General features: G+C 52.0%; 1 protein-coding gene across 1 annotated transcript in view; it reads right to left on the bottom strand.

Annotated features, from left to right (window-relative positions):
- Positions 1-403: 403 nt before the first annotated feature.
- LOC101691954 (signal-induced proliferation-associated 1-like protein 3) overlaps positions 404-19,710 on the bottom strand; it is a 207,917-nt gene continuing 188,610 nt past the window's right edge. The window contains exons 15-17 of the mRNA XM_045075894.1: positions 17,058-17,176; positions 15,007-15,434; positions 404-2,739 (exon numbers count right to left, since the gene is read on the bottom strand). Coding sequence (XP_044931829.1) covers positions 2,514-2,739; positions 15,007-15,434; positions 17,058-17,176 — 773 coding nt within the window. The 3' untranslated portion in view covers positions 404-2,513. The remainder of the gene's footprint in view (positions 2,740-15,006; positions 15,435-17,057; positions 17,177-19,710) is intronic.

Here is a 19,710-nt window from a genome sequence, read left to right on the forward strand (position 1 = left end):
AAAAAATGAAACAGGATGGGATTGGGAGGGAGACAAACCATAAGAGACTCTTAATCTTGGGAAACAAATTGAGGGCTGCTGGAGTGGAGGGGGGTGGGCAGGATGGGGTGGCTGGGAGATGAACATAGGGGAGGGTATGTGCTATGATGAGCACTGTGAAGTGTGTAAGACTGATGAATCACAGATCTGTATCCCTGAAACATATATTACATGTTAATTAAAAAAATATACATAATAAAAAAGTCTTAAAAAAAAAAAAAGACCTGAGAGTTGGTGCTTTGGGTCCCTCCCAAAAACATACTGAAGTACGAACCCCAAGTATCTGAGTGACCTTATTTGGAAATAGGATCTTTATAGAGGTAACCAGAGCAAAATGGTTAGGATGGACCCTAATCCACTGACTGATGTCCTAATAAAAAGGGGCGTTATCAACACAGAGGTACGTACATAGGGAGGACGCCACGTCAAGATGAAGGCAGAGAATGGGGAGATGCATCTAGAGGCTGAGGGATCCCATACTTGGCCTGCAAATCAGCAACCGCTGGGCGAGCAGACAGATCTCCCTCATAGCCCTCAGAAGGAATCAACCCCGCCAACACCACGACCTTGGACGTCTGGCCTCCAGAGCTGCAGCACCATACATTATAGGAGTTGAGCATTGGATCTGCGGCACTTGTGAGGGCAGCCCTAGCGTGCACAAGGGGGAAGGACAGCCACCACGTGGAAGAGCCTAACAGGGTCCGCGCGGGGCCTGCCCCTCTGGTCACCCTAAAAACTGGGGGCCTTGCAGTATCTCACGGGGTTGCTGTGAGATCAAAGTGAGATGCGTGGCCCATGCGTTCACCGAAGGAGGACCCAGAGCACCAGAAGCCTGCAAGCGTCTTGTGACCAAGACTGTGGTGCCTGCTTTCCAGGGGGAACAGAGAAAAGTGACAGGGTGATGGTGGGGATACATGCAGTCGGGAGGGCCCATCCGAGGAGGTGGCATCGTAACAAGCCCTCCCCGGAAATGGCTGCAAGACCCGGAGGAAGAACACTCCAGGCATGAGAGAACCCCGACAATGGCCCCGAGCTTGGCCTGGCCTTGGCAAGTGGGAGGAACAGCGGAGGCCGGGGGCATGGAGTAGAGACAGCGAGGGGCAGAGCGGGAATATGGGAGGGCAGGGGGAGAGGAGGCCAGTCACGCAGGGTCCGGGCAGAGCACAGGCCATTCTATTGCCTGGTGCCACCCGTGTGCCTGGGTCATCCATCCTGGGAGTGGGGGAAGCCGCAGGAGGTTCTGATCAGGAGAGCAGAGGCTCACAGCCCAGGACCAGCAGTGACGTCTATGAACTGGATTCTTGGTGAGTTCTCTGGGCTCACCTGCTGACGTCTGTAGGGACCCACATCTCCCCCAACCTTCTCGTTCTGAGCTCTGGGTCACCCATGCATCTGATCGGCCTCACCCAGGTCATAAAAGACGTTACAGAGAACCGGAGGGAGGAGGTCAGAATCCCTCCTCTCCCAGAACCAGCTCTATTCCTTATCAGCTGATGTGATTTATGGGTAAAATGGGGGTGAATAACAGGTCCACCTCACAGAGCTGTTGTGAGGACTCGGGGAATTAATTCACATCTACCAGGAGCTGAGAACCAGAACTGGTGTACAGTGAATATTCAGTAAATGTGAGATACCACATTCTTCTAACTTATAACAGAAATTCTTCCCTAATGCATATTCCTCTCTCTTTTGCCTTACAGCAAAATGCTTCAAACAAGCTGAGCACACGGTTTCCTCCTATTCTGCCCAACCCTTCTCTCCTGTACCCTTGACAGACCTCCATGAGGCTCAGAGTGATGTCAGCTCATGGCCCATCAACTTGGGCTCCCAGGATGCCACACTTGCCCGGGCTCTGCCTTACACTCTGGACCCTGAGGGCTCCCTCTGCCCGACCTGCATAGCCTCCTCCACTCTCCCCGCACTCCTGGCCGTGGGTGTGCCTCCAGCCTCTGCCTCTGTGCTGATGACACCCCACCTGCCCTCGCCAGCCTGACGTTTCCCCTCAGCTCCAGACTCCTGACCCGAATGCCTCCTTCACAGCTTCTGTGCCTCGCGAATGCAACCAAACTGGGAATGAACTTGGGGGCTCCCCGCAACGAAGCCTCCTCCTCACTCAGTCCTCATCTCAGTTCAAGGCCAGTCTGCCCTTCCAGTTACAGGACCTGGATGTTCTTCAACCTCGCCCTTCCTCTCCGCCCGCATTCAGTCTGCCAACCAACCCTGGCTGCTCCCCTTTAAGTGTATCTGTCCTGAAGCCATCCCCTCTCCTTCCTGGGCCTCCATCCTGCTCTGCCTGCCCCAAATCCCGTCTACTGCTCAGCAGCTCCTTGAAGGCCATATCCAACTAAGGGTTTCTGTCCACAGCTATACCCATGGCACCCTGCCGAAGGAGCAAGGCAGGGGTTGCCCTCTTCCCCCCTGACCCAGAGACGCCTGGCTTGGGCCCTGCAGCCCCTCGCTGGGTGTCCCAGGACTTACTTCTTTGGGTCAGTGAAGGGGAGTGGCCGTGGTGGGGGCTCGTCTGTCCTCTTCCACCCCGTGGGGTGCTTATTGCGTACGGGCTGCTTGGAGAAGAAGGACTTGGGGACGGAGGCGGAGAGCTGGAAGGGGCTGGACTGGGTCAGCTGTGAGGGCCGAGGAGTCTCTGTGCTGGCAGTTTTGTAAACCTGAGCAGGGTAGCCAGCCCGCGAGCTCATGTCACTGCAGAATAAAAACAAGAGAAATAAACAGAATCCATTCCACATTTCCCCAAAGCAATTGGTTTAAATTTACTCTTGGGAAACAACAAAGTTCCTTCACACAAGAGAGATACAAATACACTGCTGCTGTAGAAAATTCCAGTATGGAATCCTGAGCAGAGAGAAGGGGAAGTCGCCCACAAGGCCCCCAGTCCCACCTCAGAAATGCCCTCTAGCACATGTGGGAATCACCTGTGGGTGGATGCACCCTGAGATTCCGTCTCCTGGGCACAGCTGCACAGCTGAAGGTGTGGGTCCTCCCTGTCCATCTCTAGAGAGATCCATGGTTTACAATTTGCTCGCTGTCTCGCTCACATGCACGCCCTCTCCCTTTCTCTCTCTCCCTTTTCCTATGCATTACAAATATACCTGTGACTATGATCAGGGAGGTAGGAACTTTTTTGGGGGGAGAAGGAGAACTGTATGTTTAACTGGGATCACATTAATATATTGTTCTGTAACTCTCTCTCTTTTTTTTTTAAATCTAAAATACCGCTTGCCAAGGAGTTCTTTCATTCAAATATTTTTTTGGAGTACCTACTACACATCAGACAACGTTCCCGCTGACCCAGTCTAAAACCACAGCTCACGATCCCCAATGCTGGATTCCCCTGGTATTCGTGCTACAGTGAACGGCACACTGCTAACTGGAACCCAGCTGCTGGGGACCCAACTGTTTACTCCCCTGAGACAAAGTGATTTTTATTTTATTTATTTATTTGACAGACAGATCACAAGTAGGTGGAGAGGCAGGCAGAGAGAGAGCGGAAGAAGCAGGCTCCCTGCTGAGCAGAGAGCCTGATGCAGGCCTCGATCCCAGGGCCCTGGGATCATGACCTGAGCCGGAGGCAGAGGCTTTAACCCACTGAGCCACCTAGGTGTCCCACAAAGTGACTTTTAAATAAAATTTAATAAAATTTGAAACTTTCAGATAAAACTCCAATTCCACTTCAAGTCAGATGCATTTGAGAAAATTAATGCCTCTGGGGTTTGAGTCAATAAATGCTTTGTGAAGGTCAATTTAACAACATGAAAGGGTGGGGTCCAGTCAAATGAGGAGACCAGCAAATCCTCTCCCCCCAAGCACAAGACTGACAAAATAACCATTTTGGCACTCTGGCAATGGACCAACAGCGTATGATAATCTGAGAGTCTTCTATGCTTGAAAAGCTGTTGCACATTAGATAAGAAGTGAGGGAATCTGGGGCATTTTGGCTGGGGCTCCTGCCATCCTCCTGCCCAGCTCAATGCATAAGGATATCCACCATACCGAAATCTTCGGGAGAGAATCAAGCATATGGGCATGTGTGCACCGAGAGTTTTGGAAAGAGGGGAGAAAAGGGCAGAAGAGGGACGCCTGGGTGGCTCAGTTGGTTGAGCAGCTGCCTTCGGCTCAGGTCATGATCCCAGCGTCCTGGGATCGAGTCCCACATCGGGCTCCTTGCTCCGCAGGGAGCCTGCTTCTCCCTCTGACTCTTCCTTCCACTCTGTCTGCCTGTGCTCGCTCTCACTCACTCTCTCTCTGACAAATAAATAAATAAAATCTTAAAAAAAAAAAAAAAAAAAAAAAAAAAAAAAAAAAAAAAAAAAAGAAAAGGGCAGAAGAATTATTTAAAGAAATAATCGCTGAGAACTCCCCACATTTGATGAAAAAAAATTCACCTACACACCTAAGAAGCCCCACAAGCCCTAAGCATGGTAAATACAAAGACATTCCAATCCAGAAAGCTCCTAGTAAGATAAAAACCTTGAACATCTCAAGAGAAAAAGGATTCATCACATAAAGCAAAATATCAATATAATTAACTGCTGACTACTTCTTTGAAACAAGGTATGGAATATCTTCAAAGTGCAGAAAGAAAGAAACCACCAGCCAAGATTTCTTTATCCAGCAAAACTATCCTTCACATATGAAGGCAAAATAAAAATATTCCCTGATAGAGAGAAAAATCGATGCCAGCTCATTTGCCTGGTAAATTAATAAAAGAAGTCCTTGGGCTGAAAGACTCCAGGTGTGCTTGGCTGGCTCAGTCCACAGAGAATGAGACCCTCGATCTCAGGTTGCAGGTTCAAGCCCCATACTGGGGGTAGAGATTACTTAAAAATAAAAAAAAATTTTTTTACTTATTTACTGAAGAGACAGAGAGTAAGCTAAAGAGAGAGCATGAGAGGGAGGAGAGACTCTGGGAGAGGGAGAAGCAGACTCCCCAATGAGCAGGGAGCCAGGACCCTGGGTTCATAACCTGAACTGAACGCAGCCACTTAACCAACTGAGCCACCAAGGCGCCCCTAAAAATAAAATCTTAAAAAAAAAAAAAAAAAAAAAAGAACAAGAAAGAAGAAAATGACTCCAGATGGTGACCTGAATCCATACAGAGAAACGAAAGGTTAAAGATGGTGAATTTGTGGGTTAGAATAAGACTGCAGATTCATGTTTTCTTATTTCTTCTCTAATATCCTTAAAGACGTAAGACCGTAAAAGGAGAACAGCACTTTCTTGTTGGGCTTATAACATACATGGATGTAATAAAATGACAAAAATAGCACAAAGGATGGGAAATGGAATGTGGTTACACTGAAGAAAAGTTTATTTCTTTAAAATAAAAAAAAAAAATCACATATATTTTCTTGAGAGGTGGGGAGGGGGCAGAGGGAGAGGGAGAGAGAGAAACCCAATAGGCTCCATGCTCAGCAGGGAGCCTAACGTGGGGCTCGATCTCATGACCTTGGGATTATGACCTGAGCTGAAATCAAGAGCTGGATGCTTAAGCAACTGAGCCTCCCAGGTGCCCATGGAGAAAAGTTTCTATATTTTACTAGATCTAAACTACAATGTCAAGATGCATATTATAATAGCTAAAAAAATATGGTCAAAAAATAAAGTGGAATCCGGGGTGCCTGGGTGGCTCAGTCGGTTGGGCATTTGCCTTTGGCTCAGGTCATGATCCTGGGGTCCTGAGATCGAGTCTCGCATTAAGCTCCCCGCTTGGTGGGGAGCCTGCTTCCCCCTCTCCCTCAGCCTGCCTCTGCTTACTTGTGTTCCTTCTCCCTCTGTCAAATAAATAAATAAAATCTTAAAAAAAAAAAAGTGGAATCCAAACAGTATGAATCCAAACAGTATTTATTAAGTAAATAAATTTACTTAATACAAAAGGTGGCAGTAACAGGTCACCGGGAGCCCTGGGTGGTTCAGATCATGATTTCAGAGTCGTGAGACTGAGCTAAATGTCCTGCTCAGCGTGGAGTCTGCTCGAGATTCTCTCTTTCCCTCTGTCCCTCGTCCTGCTCTCACTCTCTCTCAACTAAATACCTTTTTAAAGGTTTTATTTATTTATTTATTTGACAGATAGATAGAGAGAGAGCATGTGCGTGCGCACAAGCAAGCAGAGCAGCAGGCAGAGGGAGAGGGGGAAGCAGACTCCCCGCAGAGCAGGGAGCCCAATGTGGGGCTCAATCCCAAGTGCCTGGGATCATGATCTGGGCCGAAGATAGACGCTTAACTGACTGAGCCACCCAGGCACCCTTCAACTAAATAAAATCTTTAAAAAATAAATAAATAAAAGAACTGAGCAGGGAAGAGAGTAACCATACAGAAAATAGCAAAACGGGGACTGTAAATCCAACTGCTATCAAAGATTTCCTTAAAAGTGAATGTTTCAGCACTAGAAGCAAACGACAGAGATTGTCAGACAGGACTAAAAGAAGCAAGGTCTAACTAGATATGCTTTCTAAGATTTAGCAACATCTATTAATGGGGCCATGCCCAGGGAGCCAGGGAGTGTAGGACATCAGGAAGGGACCTCAGGGTGATCAGGAGGCCCCCCCAGGGAGGCAGTGCCACCTGAGCCGAGAACTCAAGGGTGAGCTGTGTCAGTCTAACGTGGGACCTCCCAGAAATCTGTGCCACAGAAAAGTCTGCCCAAGTACTTGTGGATGGTCATCGGGAACGGTCACTGGGGATGGTCACCGCAGTGCTGTGTGTAATCGAGAAAGTTAGGGCCTCTTGATCTCAGGGCCATGGATTCAAGCCCCATGCTGCATGTAGAGATTACTTAAGACAATCAATTAAAACTTAAAAGAAAAAAAAAGGATGTTAGACCTGGCCTGGATGTCTTTTAACAGGGGATTAACAAAAGTTTCAAGCACATCTTGATGTTCAAAAATGATGCAGCCAGTTCGGGGCGCCTGGGTGGCCCGGTCTGCTAAGCATCTGTCGTGATCCCTGGGTCTGCTAAGCATCAGGTCGTGATCCCTGGGTCCTGGGATTGAGCCCCGTGCCCCTCTGGCAGGCTTGGCTGGGTGCAGTACTTAGTGGGGAGTCTGCCTCTCCCTCTGCCCCTTCCCTGGCTCCTTCACTCTTAAATAAAATCTTAAAAAAAAAAAAACCCAAAATGTAAAACAAAAACAAAAAAATTATGCAGCCAGTTCAAAGAATGAGGTAGGTTTATTTATGAACAAGGACAGATGTCTGACTGAGCTGGGGATTTCTGTAACTTGTAGCTAAAGGCATGCCCATGACTGTGTCCCCATCTTCAGTGTCTCTGAGACTCAGGGATGGATGGTGGCTTTGCACACAGTATGGCCTCAGCACAAAACAATCCCCCAGAATATGCTGTGTCTTTCATCCCAGCCCTGAAGTGGGTGCCCCTTCCAACACATCCGTGGACCATGAGTCCAGGTGTCCAGCCCCAGGGGGGAGTTCTTACCCCACCTACTGATCCCTTTCTGAAGCACCAACAAGTCCTCAGCCAGGACTTGAAAAGCAGGGAGCACCATGAGGTAGACGAAAACTCGGGCTGCCCCGCTCATCTGACCTGGGTCCCAACCCCAGCTCCCAACACCACCCGGTGGCCTTAGCTCAGGTCCCTTCCCCTCAGTGAGCCTGTCCTCTCTGAGAAACGAGGGACAGCAGCACCATGGCCTGAAGTCACATGTGCAAAGTTGTGAAGGGATGTGGTGTGCCCAGGGGCAAAAAGCTGGGGCTCCAGGTTTGGCCAGGACTGGGCTGGGGGTGTCCTGCTCTGTGTTCCCACCCCACCTGCCGGGAGGTGCTATGCATATCTGTGTTATGTGTCAGGGGCGTGTTTTGGATTTTGTGGGAGGAAAAGATTTTGTGGCTTTGGAAAAAAGTTGACAAAACCATGTGCTGGCTGGAGAAGCCAGAGCTGCACTCACACATGCAACCCCTCAGTCTTGGTGGGTGGCCCGGGGTGGGTGACAGGCCTTCAGGAGGCAGGGACAGAGCTGGCTGTGCCTGTGAGCATGGCGGTACCCTGTTCTAGGCATCTTACAGGTGTCCCTCCATTAATCATCCTGGCAGGCCCATGAGGCAGGAGTCACCACCATACCCATGTTTCAGTGGGGAAACTGAGGCCCGTAGAGATGAAATAACTTGTCCTGAATGATGCAGTTAGTAGGCGAGGGTGCCAGGACACAACCAGTCTGGCTCAAGAACCCAGGCTTTTAACCACAAGCCTGCACTTTCAAGGACAACGGCAATCATGATAAACACGTGGTAAGTACAAACGAAACCTAGCATGGGGGGGGGATGGTTTTGGACCCAGTGTGTCTCAGGCCCCATGCGAAGTACTTTAAATGCATGATGTTGGTTCATTCGGGCAGCCAGAGACCACAGATCCCATTATTAATCCCATCTTACAGATGAGAACACTGAGCCACAGAGAAACTAAGTAGCCTTGTTGGAGGTCATACAGCTGGGTCAGCTGTTGAGCTGTAACCTGGACATTTTCCAGAGCCCGGGAAATAACACTGCTCCCCCATGTACCCCTCATGGCTTTGCCTTAATTGCTAGACCGCCCTTGGCCTCTCAGCCCGGCATCTGGCAGGCCTGGAGTGTTGCATCAGTCCCTGCCTGTGGCTGGAGTTATGCTCTAGGGTAAGATACGGGCTCAAACCGATGCAGATTCCAATCAGGGCTCATCACCTCTGCCCCACGCCCCCCATCACTGCAACAGCCTCCTCCTGCCCACCCCCCACCAAACATGGCCAGAGGAACCTGTGAACACCTGCATCGGATCACAGCCCTTTTCTGCCCAGGACCCTATGGGGCTCCGCCTTGCTCAGGAGAGAGTCAGAGTCCTTTCCTCTGCCCACAAGGCCCTACACCACCTGGCCTGCCCCCTCTGCCCTCAGCTCCTCCCGCTCACCAGGCTCCAACCACTTGGAAGCTCTTCCCAGCCAGAAACATTTTGGCCTCAGGGCCTTTGCATTGCTCCCACCTTTCCTTGAGAGGGCTTGGACTCCTCGCCCAGGCTGACTGGACTCTCCAAGTGGGTCTCTGTCACATGTGACCCCGGTGGATGCGAGGCCCTCGCATTATATTTAAGGGTTGTGTCCCCAGAATGGTATCCCTGAGGTTCCCTCCTGGCCCAGCCTGGGGAAGCAAAGCCACTTGCTTCTTGCCTGGCTGTGGCAGCTCCTCATGGAGCAGAGAGCCTCTGAGTACCCCTCACAGCTCTGACAAATTGTTCTGGAAACCCAGGAAGCTTTGGGGCATGCGCTGCGTCGGAGAGGGCGGGGGGCCAGGTGGCTGCCTGCCTGGGATCACTCGGCCCACTGCGGTGCCCACGGCAGGCGCTGGCGCCTGGCTGTGTGCCTGGAAGCCGGGCTCCCGTGACGAACGTCTGGGGAGAGCGTCTGCGAAGTCCCTGAAACCCATGGCAGGCACAAGCTGCTACAGGCTCCTGCAGCTCCTGAAGCAGGGCTGGAACTCGGGGAGGGCAGGGCTGGCTGTTTCCCTGCTTGGGCATGGCACGGCCCATCCCTCTCCTGGCAGTCCTCGGAGTTTGTGGGCAAACTCAATTCCTTCTACCCTTCAAACTGTCCAGAATAATCTTTTTCAAACCGAAGTCAGATTATGCATTCACACGCCTCCCATGGCTCCCACGTCCTTCACAACCAAATCCCAGCAGCTGACCGTGGTCCGTAAGCCTGCCAGAACCCAGCTCTGGCCTGCTCTGCAAAACTGACTTCCTGCTCCTCCCTCTCTAGCCATCTGACCATTTCTTAGGCACTGCAAATGAATTCCCCTTCAGGGTCCTGGTATTTGCTGCTTCCTCTGCCTGGGTCGATCCCTTACTTCCTGGAAAACACCAACTCCTCCGAGAGGACTTCCCAGCTCTCCATCCTGTTGGTTTTTTCTCCCCAGACCTTATCAGCACCCAGCTCAGGGAGATCACGTGGTTCCTCAGCTGTCAGTCTGTCTTGCTCTCTAGCCAGAGAATGTCAGCTCCACAAGAGAAACCCTTGACTTTGTTCCCTGCCATGTCACCATGTTTGGAAGAGTCCCTGGCACACAGTGGGTGCTTTAGTGGTAAGAATAACCTTTCTCTCAGGGGTGGGGACCTGCCCCACTCTCCTCTCCTTAAGAACCTCACCACTCCTTGTCTGCAGCAGCCTCCCCACTCTCAGCTCGCTGGCAGCATCCTGGACCTGTGTCTTCCTCCCTCCTTATGTCCCAGCCAAACCACTTGTTGACATGGTCACAGCTACTCTGTCCCCTGGTCTGGGCCCCTTCCTTTTACCTCATTATCTCAGCATCAGCCCCGTCCCTGTGGCTGTCTCCAGACCCATCTCTAGCACCATCTTTCAAATCATAAATCTGCTTCTACTGCTCTTGCTGCTGAGAACTTTCTTTGCTGCCCGTAGCTCTGATGATGGAATTCAAACTCTGTAATGTGGATGACAGGACCTTGCATGGTCTGGCCTCTGCTGACCTCCCCCAAAACCCATCAGCTGCCCCCTGAGTTTCTACCCTTGAGCCAAGGAGCCTGTGGTTCAGTGACCTGACGGTATCCACCCTCCTTTCCACCTCAGAGCCTTTGCACATGCTACCTTTCTTTCTTTCTTTTTTTTTTTTTTAAATAATTTTTTATTTTATTTTATTTATTTGACAGAGAGAAACTAGTCAGAGAGGCAGACAGAGAGAGAGGAGGAAGCAGGCTCCCTGCGGAGCAGGGAGCAGAGAGCCAGATGCGGGGCTCGATCCCAGGACCCTGGGATCATGACCCGAGCCGAAGGCAGAGGCTCTAACCCACTGAGCCACCCAGGCGCCCCCACATGCTACCTTTCATAGGAACACCCTCTCCACACCTCAACTTTGCCTTTCTCTCTTTTTAAAAGATTTTGTTTATTTTAGAGAGGGATGAGGGGGAGAGGGAGAGAGAGAGGACCTCAAGCCAACTCCCCTCTGAGCAGACCCTGATGCAGAGCTCCATCTCACCACTCTGAAATCATGACCCGAGCTGAAATCAAGAGTCAAATGCTTAACTGAGCCACCCAGGAGCCCCTTTCTCTCTCTCTTTTTATAAAACTGCATAATAGCTCACATATAGCAAAGTGTACAAAACATACACATACAACTGAAGGAATAGTCACTAAGCCGACACCATATAACTGGATCCTGGGTCAAGAATGTATCACCAGCCCCTTGGAGACCACTCAACTGTGCCCTCCTCCCTCTGTTGCTTTTACCTTTGGCAGAAATGACCCCTCCTCACGGAAACCGCCTTTGCCCCTCAGACGAGATCAGACATTCCCTCCAGCCCTGCCCCACATCCACCCTCAGATCCCAGTGGGTCTTTTCTCCCTAGGCCTTTCTCTAGCACAATCCAGTCATTACTTCCATCATTCTTTGCCTGCTGTCTCCCTGGTACCTGGTCAGTGTCAGCACAGCAGGGGCCCTGCGTGCCCACAGCTCCCAGAAGGCGGCCGGGCACACAATGGGCCCTCGCTGTGCAAACACACACGGGTGTGTGTGTGTGTGTGTGTGTGTGTGCTCCGCTACGAAGGACTGGTCAAGTGGAGCCAGGGGCAGCTGTGGAGCTGGCTTGCCTGCCCTCGAGGAGCCGCGGCTGTGCACCAGGCTGTGCCCATGGCTTAGCCCAAGGAAGAAGACTAATGATGGCAAGAACACAAGGCTGGTGGGTGGCCTGGGACCAGGGGCAGTGCGGCCATGGCAGGCGGAGGCGCGTGTGGGCCTCTAGGGCGCAGGTGTCCAGTGACCATCAGGGAACTTGGCTCCCTGCCGAGATGGTGAGGTTGTGGGCGGGCCAGCAGAGCAGGACCCACGTGGGACTTGCACATGTTCTGTCTGGGACACTCTACCCTCACTAGTCCTCCCTATTCTAGGAGAGCCCTTTCCACAATGGGGTCTGGCCCCCCTTTGGGGTCCCACATTCCAGGTGCATCCCCCACCAGGGCACTGACCACTCCCCGCTGTCACTGTCTTGGGATGGGTTTGTCTCCCCTGTTGGACTTTGAGCCCTCAAGTCACTGTGATGTCCCCAGCACTGCCAGTAATAAGCACAACTCTAGAGAAATATTCTGATTTTAATTCATTTTAGAACAATCCCCTGTGAGTTCAATGACAGGAGGTTCAAGGTCTGCTGCCCCATACTGTCCTGAGGATCCCATAAACATGAGCTCATTCAATCTTTACCATATCCCTAGGAGGCAGATTATGTGATTTATCCCCCATTTTACAGATGAGGAAACTGAGGCCCAGAGGAGTTCAGTCATTTGCTCAAGGCCGCATAGCCAAGGCAAGGCAAAGGGAGGGCTTGAACCCTGGTGGAGGTCCGTTCTCTTGTCTACTGGCAGATGTATCTTGAATCAACTCATTTAATTTTCCTTAAACTTGTCCAAGATGGTATCAGGGGATGGGCGGGGAACACTTTCCTAATACTCATTAAAGCAAACATATATCCATTTAAAAAAACACATTTTCCTCCTGTACCACCCAAATCACCTCGAGCACCCCATTTTGGGAAATGCTGTTCCACTCTAGAGCCTGGTTGCCTAGGAGAAAACTTCGGGAAGCAGCTTAATGAGTAGATAAGAATGATTTGCAATTAGCATCAATTGTCTGTATGCAAATTAAAGCTCCCAACCGCAGGGCCCTCTTTTGTAGTGGGCTCCTCTCCCATTTTATTCCCTTCATTTCTGGGTTCAGCAAATCCTTCTGGCAGACACAGGGTAATTTTACACCCACCCCCTGGCTTCAGCCACAGTCTCCTCCCCAGCCTGCTGCCTTCATAGCACAGATTTCAAAACCCTCCCGTTGCTCAGATTTACTAAGCTGGTCCCAGGCCCAGCACAGGACTATGGGAGCTGAGGGCTGGGACCCCCGTGGCACTCAGAACTCTCCTGGCGCAGAGGCCTTCTGGATGGGTACACTCTGACATTTGCCTCAGTGATGGCCTGATTGTTGTCTGTCTCCCTCAAAGGAGACGGACGAGGACAGGGGTTGGGGGACGCATCTGCTTTTGCTCAGTATCTGTCTGAGATACAGTATCTTGGTATCAGCTTCCACCCCAGCACCTGTGACCTAAAAGATCCCTAAGAAAGATCTGTGAGTGAAACAAATGGAAAAATTAATGGACGAAAGAGCTGGTCAAAAGTCCGAGAGTTCAGATGACTGAGAACCACCTGTTAGGGGAGGTGGACTGAGCCAAAGGCTAAGCTCACTGGGACTCGAGACCTCTCTGCCTTCACCCTTCTGGGCTCCTGACTCAGGGAGGTCGGGCACCAGGGTTGGGGGGCACCCACAATATGGGCTCCTTCAAACATGGTAGTTTCCAAATCTGTCAGAACCACCACTAAGTCATGAGATCATTTAAGGAGGTGTCAAGATGTACTCCCATTCTCAACTGATGTGATTACCTCAGAGCGCTTCACACAAAAGCTAAGCATTGTTTGGGGCATATTTGCTTTGCCTTTTCACAAACACAGCTATTTCTGCAGAGACACAGACGAAATCCACTGTAGGTTGTGGTCAAGGCCTAAGGCCACTGCCTGGGTGCAGGAGTTCTGCGTGGACAAAGGCCGTATGTCTGAGGGCCGGCAAAGGAGAGAATCAAAGGAGAGGACCCCCCCACCGCCCCCTGTATGGGGGTCCTGGGCTGGCTCCTGCTTAGGTGTGGCGGGGAAAGGAAGGAAGGCTGGGGCCTCCGGGGTCTGCACTGGGGACGGCAGCACAGGAATCGCTGCCTGGGGCTGCAGACCTAGAGGGGACACATGTGCCAAAACCACATAAGCCCCGAGCCCCGTGAGGGCAGAACTGTTTTCCCACCTCTGCGCATTCTCCTGGGAGATGGTATGCGGCTTTCACCCGATGCTCAAGGTGTATGCAGTCTAGGCCCCAGACTGACCGCTGAATGCCAGCTCCTTCTCACTTATGCCCCTGCCTGCCTCACCACCAGTAGTTCTCAGAGTGCAGTCCCTGGACCAGCAGCATCACCATCTACCAGGGACTTAACAAAATTCGTATTCTCAGGCCCCACTCTGACCTACTGAATCAGAAACTCTGGACTGGAGATGCCTGGGTGGTTCAGTTGTTTAGCATCTGGCTTTGGCTCGGGTCATGATCCCAGGGTCCTGGGATCGAGCCCCGCATCGGGTTCCCTGCTTGACGGGAAGCCTGCTTTTCCCTCTCCCACTCCCACTGCTTGTGCTCCCTCTCTCGTTGTGTCTCTATCAAATAAATAAATAAAATCTTAAAAGAAAGAAAGAAACTCCCGACTGGGGTCTTGCAGTCTGTGCTTGACAGCCCTCCAGGGGCTGGAAGGCTAAACTGTCATCTCTCAGACTTCCTCATGACCACCTGCTCAAAGGCCTGTGGGAAAGCTCTCGCTTTCTCCAGAGAAAGGGAGCCACAAGAAGTGATCCTCCATGCACCCCATGGGCACCACGGAAACCACAGACAAGGAAGCTGCAACTAGCAGGGTAAGAATAGTGAAATGCGAAGACCCAAGGTCCAGGCCTTGAGGCCCTCCCTGAGCTGCAGTACCAACCTGGCTCTGCCCTCTGGATTTCCCATCAGGGGCCTGTAAAACCTCAATTTGTTTAAGCCACTGTAGGTCAGATGTCCTGTTACCTCCAACCAAAGGCCCCCCGAACATGTACAATTACCCTCAGAAAGCATAAAACCACTAGTCTTAAGCAGACAGAGACCGAGGGTCAGAATGAACGAGAGACAGATGAAGCAGACAGCCAGGAGCTTCTTTCCCTCCACCCAGGGTACGTGAGGGCTGAATGATGGGCTGTAGTGGGGGGTCCACAAGCCTCCCAACTTTGGAAGCAAACCAGTGTGTAAGCAATCCACTTATGACCCTGTGTGTAGGCGGGGGAACCCCACCGTCAGGACTGTGGGGAGAGCGGATGGTGATCAGGACTCCCTGAAGGACCAGGGTAGGGAGCAGTGCCTTACCTAGGCTGCCTGGGCGGGTCGCGGCTCCCCCCCGCCAGGCCTGTTGGGGTGCTGGAGCCTGAGGAGTATAACTTCGGGCGGTAGCCCTTGGTCTGGCCAGCAACCACAGGAGCTGGTGAGACCTCCCGCCGTCTGTCTGCATGGTGGGACCGCCCGGCGGCCTCCCGTCCGCCCCCACAGAGGCCCATGGTTCCTGGAGGCTTGTGTGGCTTGGCCTGCCGAGGAACCTTGGCCAGGGACATGCAGCTGGGGCTAGAGGTGTAGAGGGTGGTGTCAATGCCGCTGTCGCTGGAGCCCCCCTTGGAGAGGGGGTCTTGCTCTGGCTCCAGGGGGTCCAGGGGGTCCAACCAGCGGTCATCGCTGTGGCTGCTGGATGCATTGCTGGAGAGGGTGTTGCTGCTGGAGTGACTGGAGTATGGAGGCTCCCCCTGGAAGGCGAGACAGTGTGTCATCCCAGACTCCACAGCCGGGGCATGGACCTCCCCTCCCAGTGTCCTCCCCACCCCTAAGCTCTGGCTCCCACACTTCTTGGCCATGGTACCTTGGGTGAGTGACAGAGCTCTCCCATGCCTCAGTTTCCACATCTGTAAAATCAGGCCATTGATAACCTGCCTCGTGGGCCTGTTCAGAAGCACCGCAACATTACGTGTGCAAGGTGCCACCCATAACACAGGCTCAACCCACACAGCTGTGCTCCTGGCCTTCCCTCCCGGATCCATCTTTTCCCTGCTTCATTAAGACATCTCCATCCTGTTAGCTACCCCAAGCAGGAGCCCTGGAGTCACCCTGGACCCTGCTTCTGCTCTCACACCCATGTCCAGCCCCACAGTAAATCCTGTGGCCTGCATCTTCAAAGGGGACCCAGGACCTGCCACCTCTGGTCCTCCTTGGCTCCACCCCAGGCCCACCCACCACCATCTCCCACTGCACCACAGCAACAGCCTCCCTGCTGTCCTCCGGCCCTCAGTCTATTCCCTACATAACAGCCAGAGGGAGGCTGTGAACACCTGTCCCGTTTCATATCCCTTCCCTGCTTAGAACCTTCCTGTGGCTTCACTTCACTCACAGGAAAAGCCAGAGTCCTCCCCGAGACCCTGCGCCATCTGACCCCACGTTCTGGCCTCTAACCTCATCTGCACCCTCTTGCCTGATCCCTCTGTTCCCAACAGGCCTCCTGACTGTTCTCTGTGTGGGTCAGGCCTACCACCACCTCAGGCCTTGGCACCCACTGCTCCTTCCGCCTGGGAACGCTCTTCCTTTGGGTGTGTTTGTGGATTGCCCCCTACTTCACACAGGGCTTCATCACCTCCCCAGAGGCCCTCAGTGACCACCTCACCCTACAGCAGCAGTGCCTGATGCTCTATTTCCCCTGAACTGAGCTCTGCTTCTCTCTCACAGAGAAGACCAGCTCCTGGTGTCACAAAACGTATGTGTTCATCTGCTTCCTGCTCGCTGCTCCCACTGGGAAATCAGCTTTGTGAGCACAGGTGCTCACCTGTGCCCTCCAACACCATGGTCCCAGGGCCCGCCACGCGGTAAGTGCCCACCAAACTCCCGCAGAATGAAGGGATGCAGAGAGACTGCCGAGGGCTCACCAGAACCACCTCCTCTGCCCGGGCACACAGGACCACGACTCCCAGTCTCCCCTGCACTGTGGCGTGGCCACGTGATGGAGTTTTCATATGCAATGGCGAATGCAATAGAAGCAGAAAAGATTTATACCATTTCCAGGTCTGGGCTATAGAGACTGCTACCTGATCCTCTCTTCTTCCCACCCAACCTGCCAGCAAGAGGCAGGGTCCTGGCAGAGGGCTCTGAAGCCCTGAAGGACAGCGAGCCCAGGTTCCAGAATCGCTGCGTGGAAAGAGGCTCACTGGCTGGTTCCAGACCTCTGCTGGAGCGGAGGAGGTGAAGATGGAGGAGGTGCTCACATGTGGTGTTCAGAGGCCCACACCCCGTGACACCACCCAGCCCAGGCAGTTAGGGAGACCAGGCAGTCGGCTCCTGAGGCCCTGGCTCCCCGGGATTAGGCAGGTGGGGCCCAGACTCACTTTGGAATGCCTGTTGGGGGAATCTTTGCCTGCTGTGTCCTGCCTGGAGGCCTGCTTGCTCCCGCTGCTTCCAGCCATGGCGGAGAGCCGGGCCTGGGCGGGCACATGCCACAGAGGCTCTGCAGGAAGACAAGAGAAACATCAGTGGTTAGAGGTGACTCAAGCCCTGGCCTGAGTTTACCTGAGGAATTTGGCCCTAAACATGGTCCCACCCCCTCTGCCAGCTTGTCTGCTCAGCTCCCACAGGATCAGGGCCCCAACTTATGTCCTGGGGTATAACAGTACTCAGTAATGAAATACTTACTAAGCACTTAGTATGTGCCAGATACTACCCTAGAGCTTCACATGGTTAATTTGTTGAAGCCTGAGGACCATCCTCCATCGTCACTGCCAGAGAAGGTTGAGCACATTTTCATTCTTACTGGCCATTTGAATTTTCTACTTTGTAAATTACCTGTTCATTTCCCTTTCCTCTTTATCCATGGGATTGACCTCTTTTATCCTATCGGCAAGTGGTGTTCTTTATGTACACAAGGTGGCAATCCTTTGCTGGTTAAATGGGCATAACTTATTTTATTAAACAAAAAGGGAATTACACTAAGCCTGGTCCCACAATGTGACTTCTCCCTTTACACTATACTTACACTTGCTTTTCACCTTACAGCTTCATAATATTATGTTCACATAACCGGACATAAAGTTACATTATTTTTTTAAAAGATTTTATTTATTTATTTGACAGACAGAGATCACAAGTAGGCAGAGTCAGGCAGAGAGAGAGAGAGGGAAGCAGGCTCCCAGCTGAGCAGAGAGCCTGATGCGGGACTCGATCCCAGGACCCCGAGATCATGACCAGAGTCGAAGGCAGTGGCCCAAACCACTGAGCCACCCAGGCGCCCCAAAGTTACATTGTTTTTAACGGCTATACAGCATTCCATCATGTGAATGGACGCCACTTTTTAAAAAAAATTTTTTAAAGACTTCATTTATTTGTCAGAGAGAGAAAGACAGAGAGAGAGCGCAAGCGGGCAGAGTGGCACATAGAGGCATGCTCGCCAACGAGCATGGAGCCTGATGCGAGACTCAATTCCAGGACCCTGGGATCATGAGGGCATCACCCTGGGATCACTCGAGCCAAAGGCAGTGGCTTAACTGACTGAGCCACCCAGGCATTCCTGGATGCCCACTTTTTTTTTTTTTTAAAGATTTTATTTATTTATTTGATAGACAGAGATCACAAGTAGGCAGAGAGGCAGGCGGGGGAGGAGGGAGCAGGCTCCCTGCTGAGCAGAGAGCCTAACTCAGAGCTCCACCCCAGGAGCCTGAGACCATGACCTGAGCCAAAGGCAGAGGCTTTAACCCAATGAACCACCCAGGCATCCCTGGACGCCGCTTTTTAAACTAGTTTCCTACTGATGGACATTTAGGTGGTTTTTAATTCTTCCTTACAACACTGTTAGGGTGGCCCTTGAGCAAGTGTGGGACTGTGTTGGGACAGAACTCCACAAATGGAGCTGGTGGTTCCAAGGTAAAATAGGTTTAATATCGGGATAGCTGGTGTGGGTGTAAATGAGACTATTTTTCCAGGTAGTCATTATGCCTCAACTCAGCAACTGATCTTAAAAAAAAAAAAAATAGTGTACAGCTCCAGGGGAGGACTGGTTAGTATCTACCAAACACAAATGCACGGACAGAGGACAGAGGACTGGAGCCTTGATGGTCTGACCCCACAGCCCACACTTTTGATTACTGCTATATTGAAAATAATGGCAATAAAGATGACTATATGCACATGACCTGTGCTAGGTATTACCACAACTGCTTTGCACACATTCCCTTACTAAGTCCTCCCAGCAATACTGCTGGGTAGATATTACATCACTTCTAAAAGATGAAGAATGTCAAGACTCAGAGAGGTTACATACCTAGTCCAAGGTCATGCAGAAAGGGCCTCAGACTTGTGCTATCCACCTCTGCCCCCTCTCTGTGTTTCCCCAACAAGGACAACACTGGCAATGATGGAGAGTACATGCTTCCAAAACAGGAATCATCATTCTCTTAATGATGGGCTGGGGTCTGTGCTTAGAGGGCTGGGCAGGGGTGATCTCATTGGGCCCCCAAATCATGCAAGACGGAGAGACAGGGTGTCCACTGTAGAGGAGGGACCTGAAGCCGGGACAGATGAGATCACCACTGAGGTCACGTTTGCTGACTCTGAACTTCCCACAGGGCCTGTTGGAGCCTGAGCTCACGACCGCATTCTGCTGCCTCCAGAGCAGAAGATTCCTGCTCTGGGTACGTGGGGTGGGGTGCTCAGGACCACCTCAGACAACAGCCTGGTTGGCACAGCCAATGGTGTCCTGTCCGCGTGGTGGTGGGGAGACTGCCCATTTCATCCACCTTTGCCACCTCCAGAGGCGGTTTTCCTCTGTGGAGCATCCCACAGGCTCGGGAGGTACTGGTTTCCTGGGAGGTGGCCGGATCATGCCAGAGACCACGTTTTCTACAGCCGAGCCTGCAGTAGCTGCATCCAGCTTCAACTCCCACCTGTTACACTGGTGACTCCCATTCTCCCAGACTACTCCTGAGAGAGGACTGGCCCAAACTACTCCTGACCTCAGACTTGTCTATACAGCTGCCTCCCAATGCCTCC

This window comes from Mustela putorius, unplaced genomic scaffold (genome assembly GCF_011764305.1).
Source record: "Mustela putorius furo isolate JIRA1106 unplaced genomic scaffold, ASM1176430v1.1 tig00000174_pilon_pilon_pilon, whole genome shotgun sequence".
Classification (NCBI taxonomy): Eukaryota; Metazoa; Chordata; class Mammalia; order Carnivora; family Mustelidae; genus Mustela; species Mustela putorius.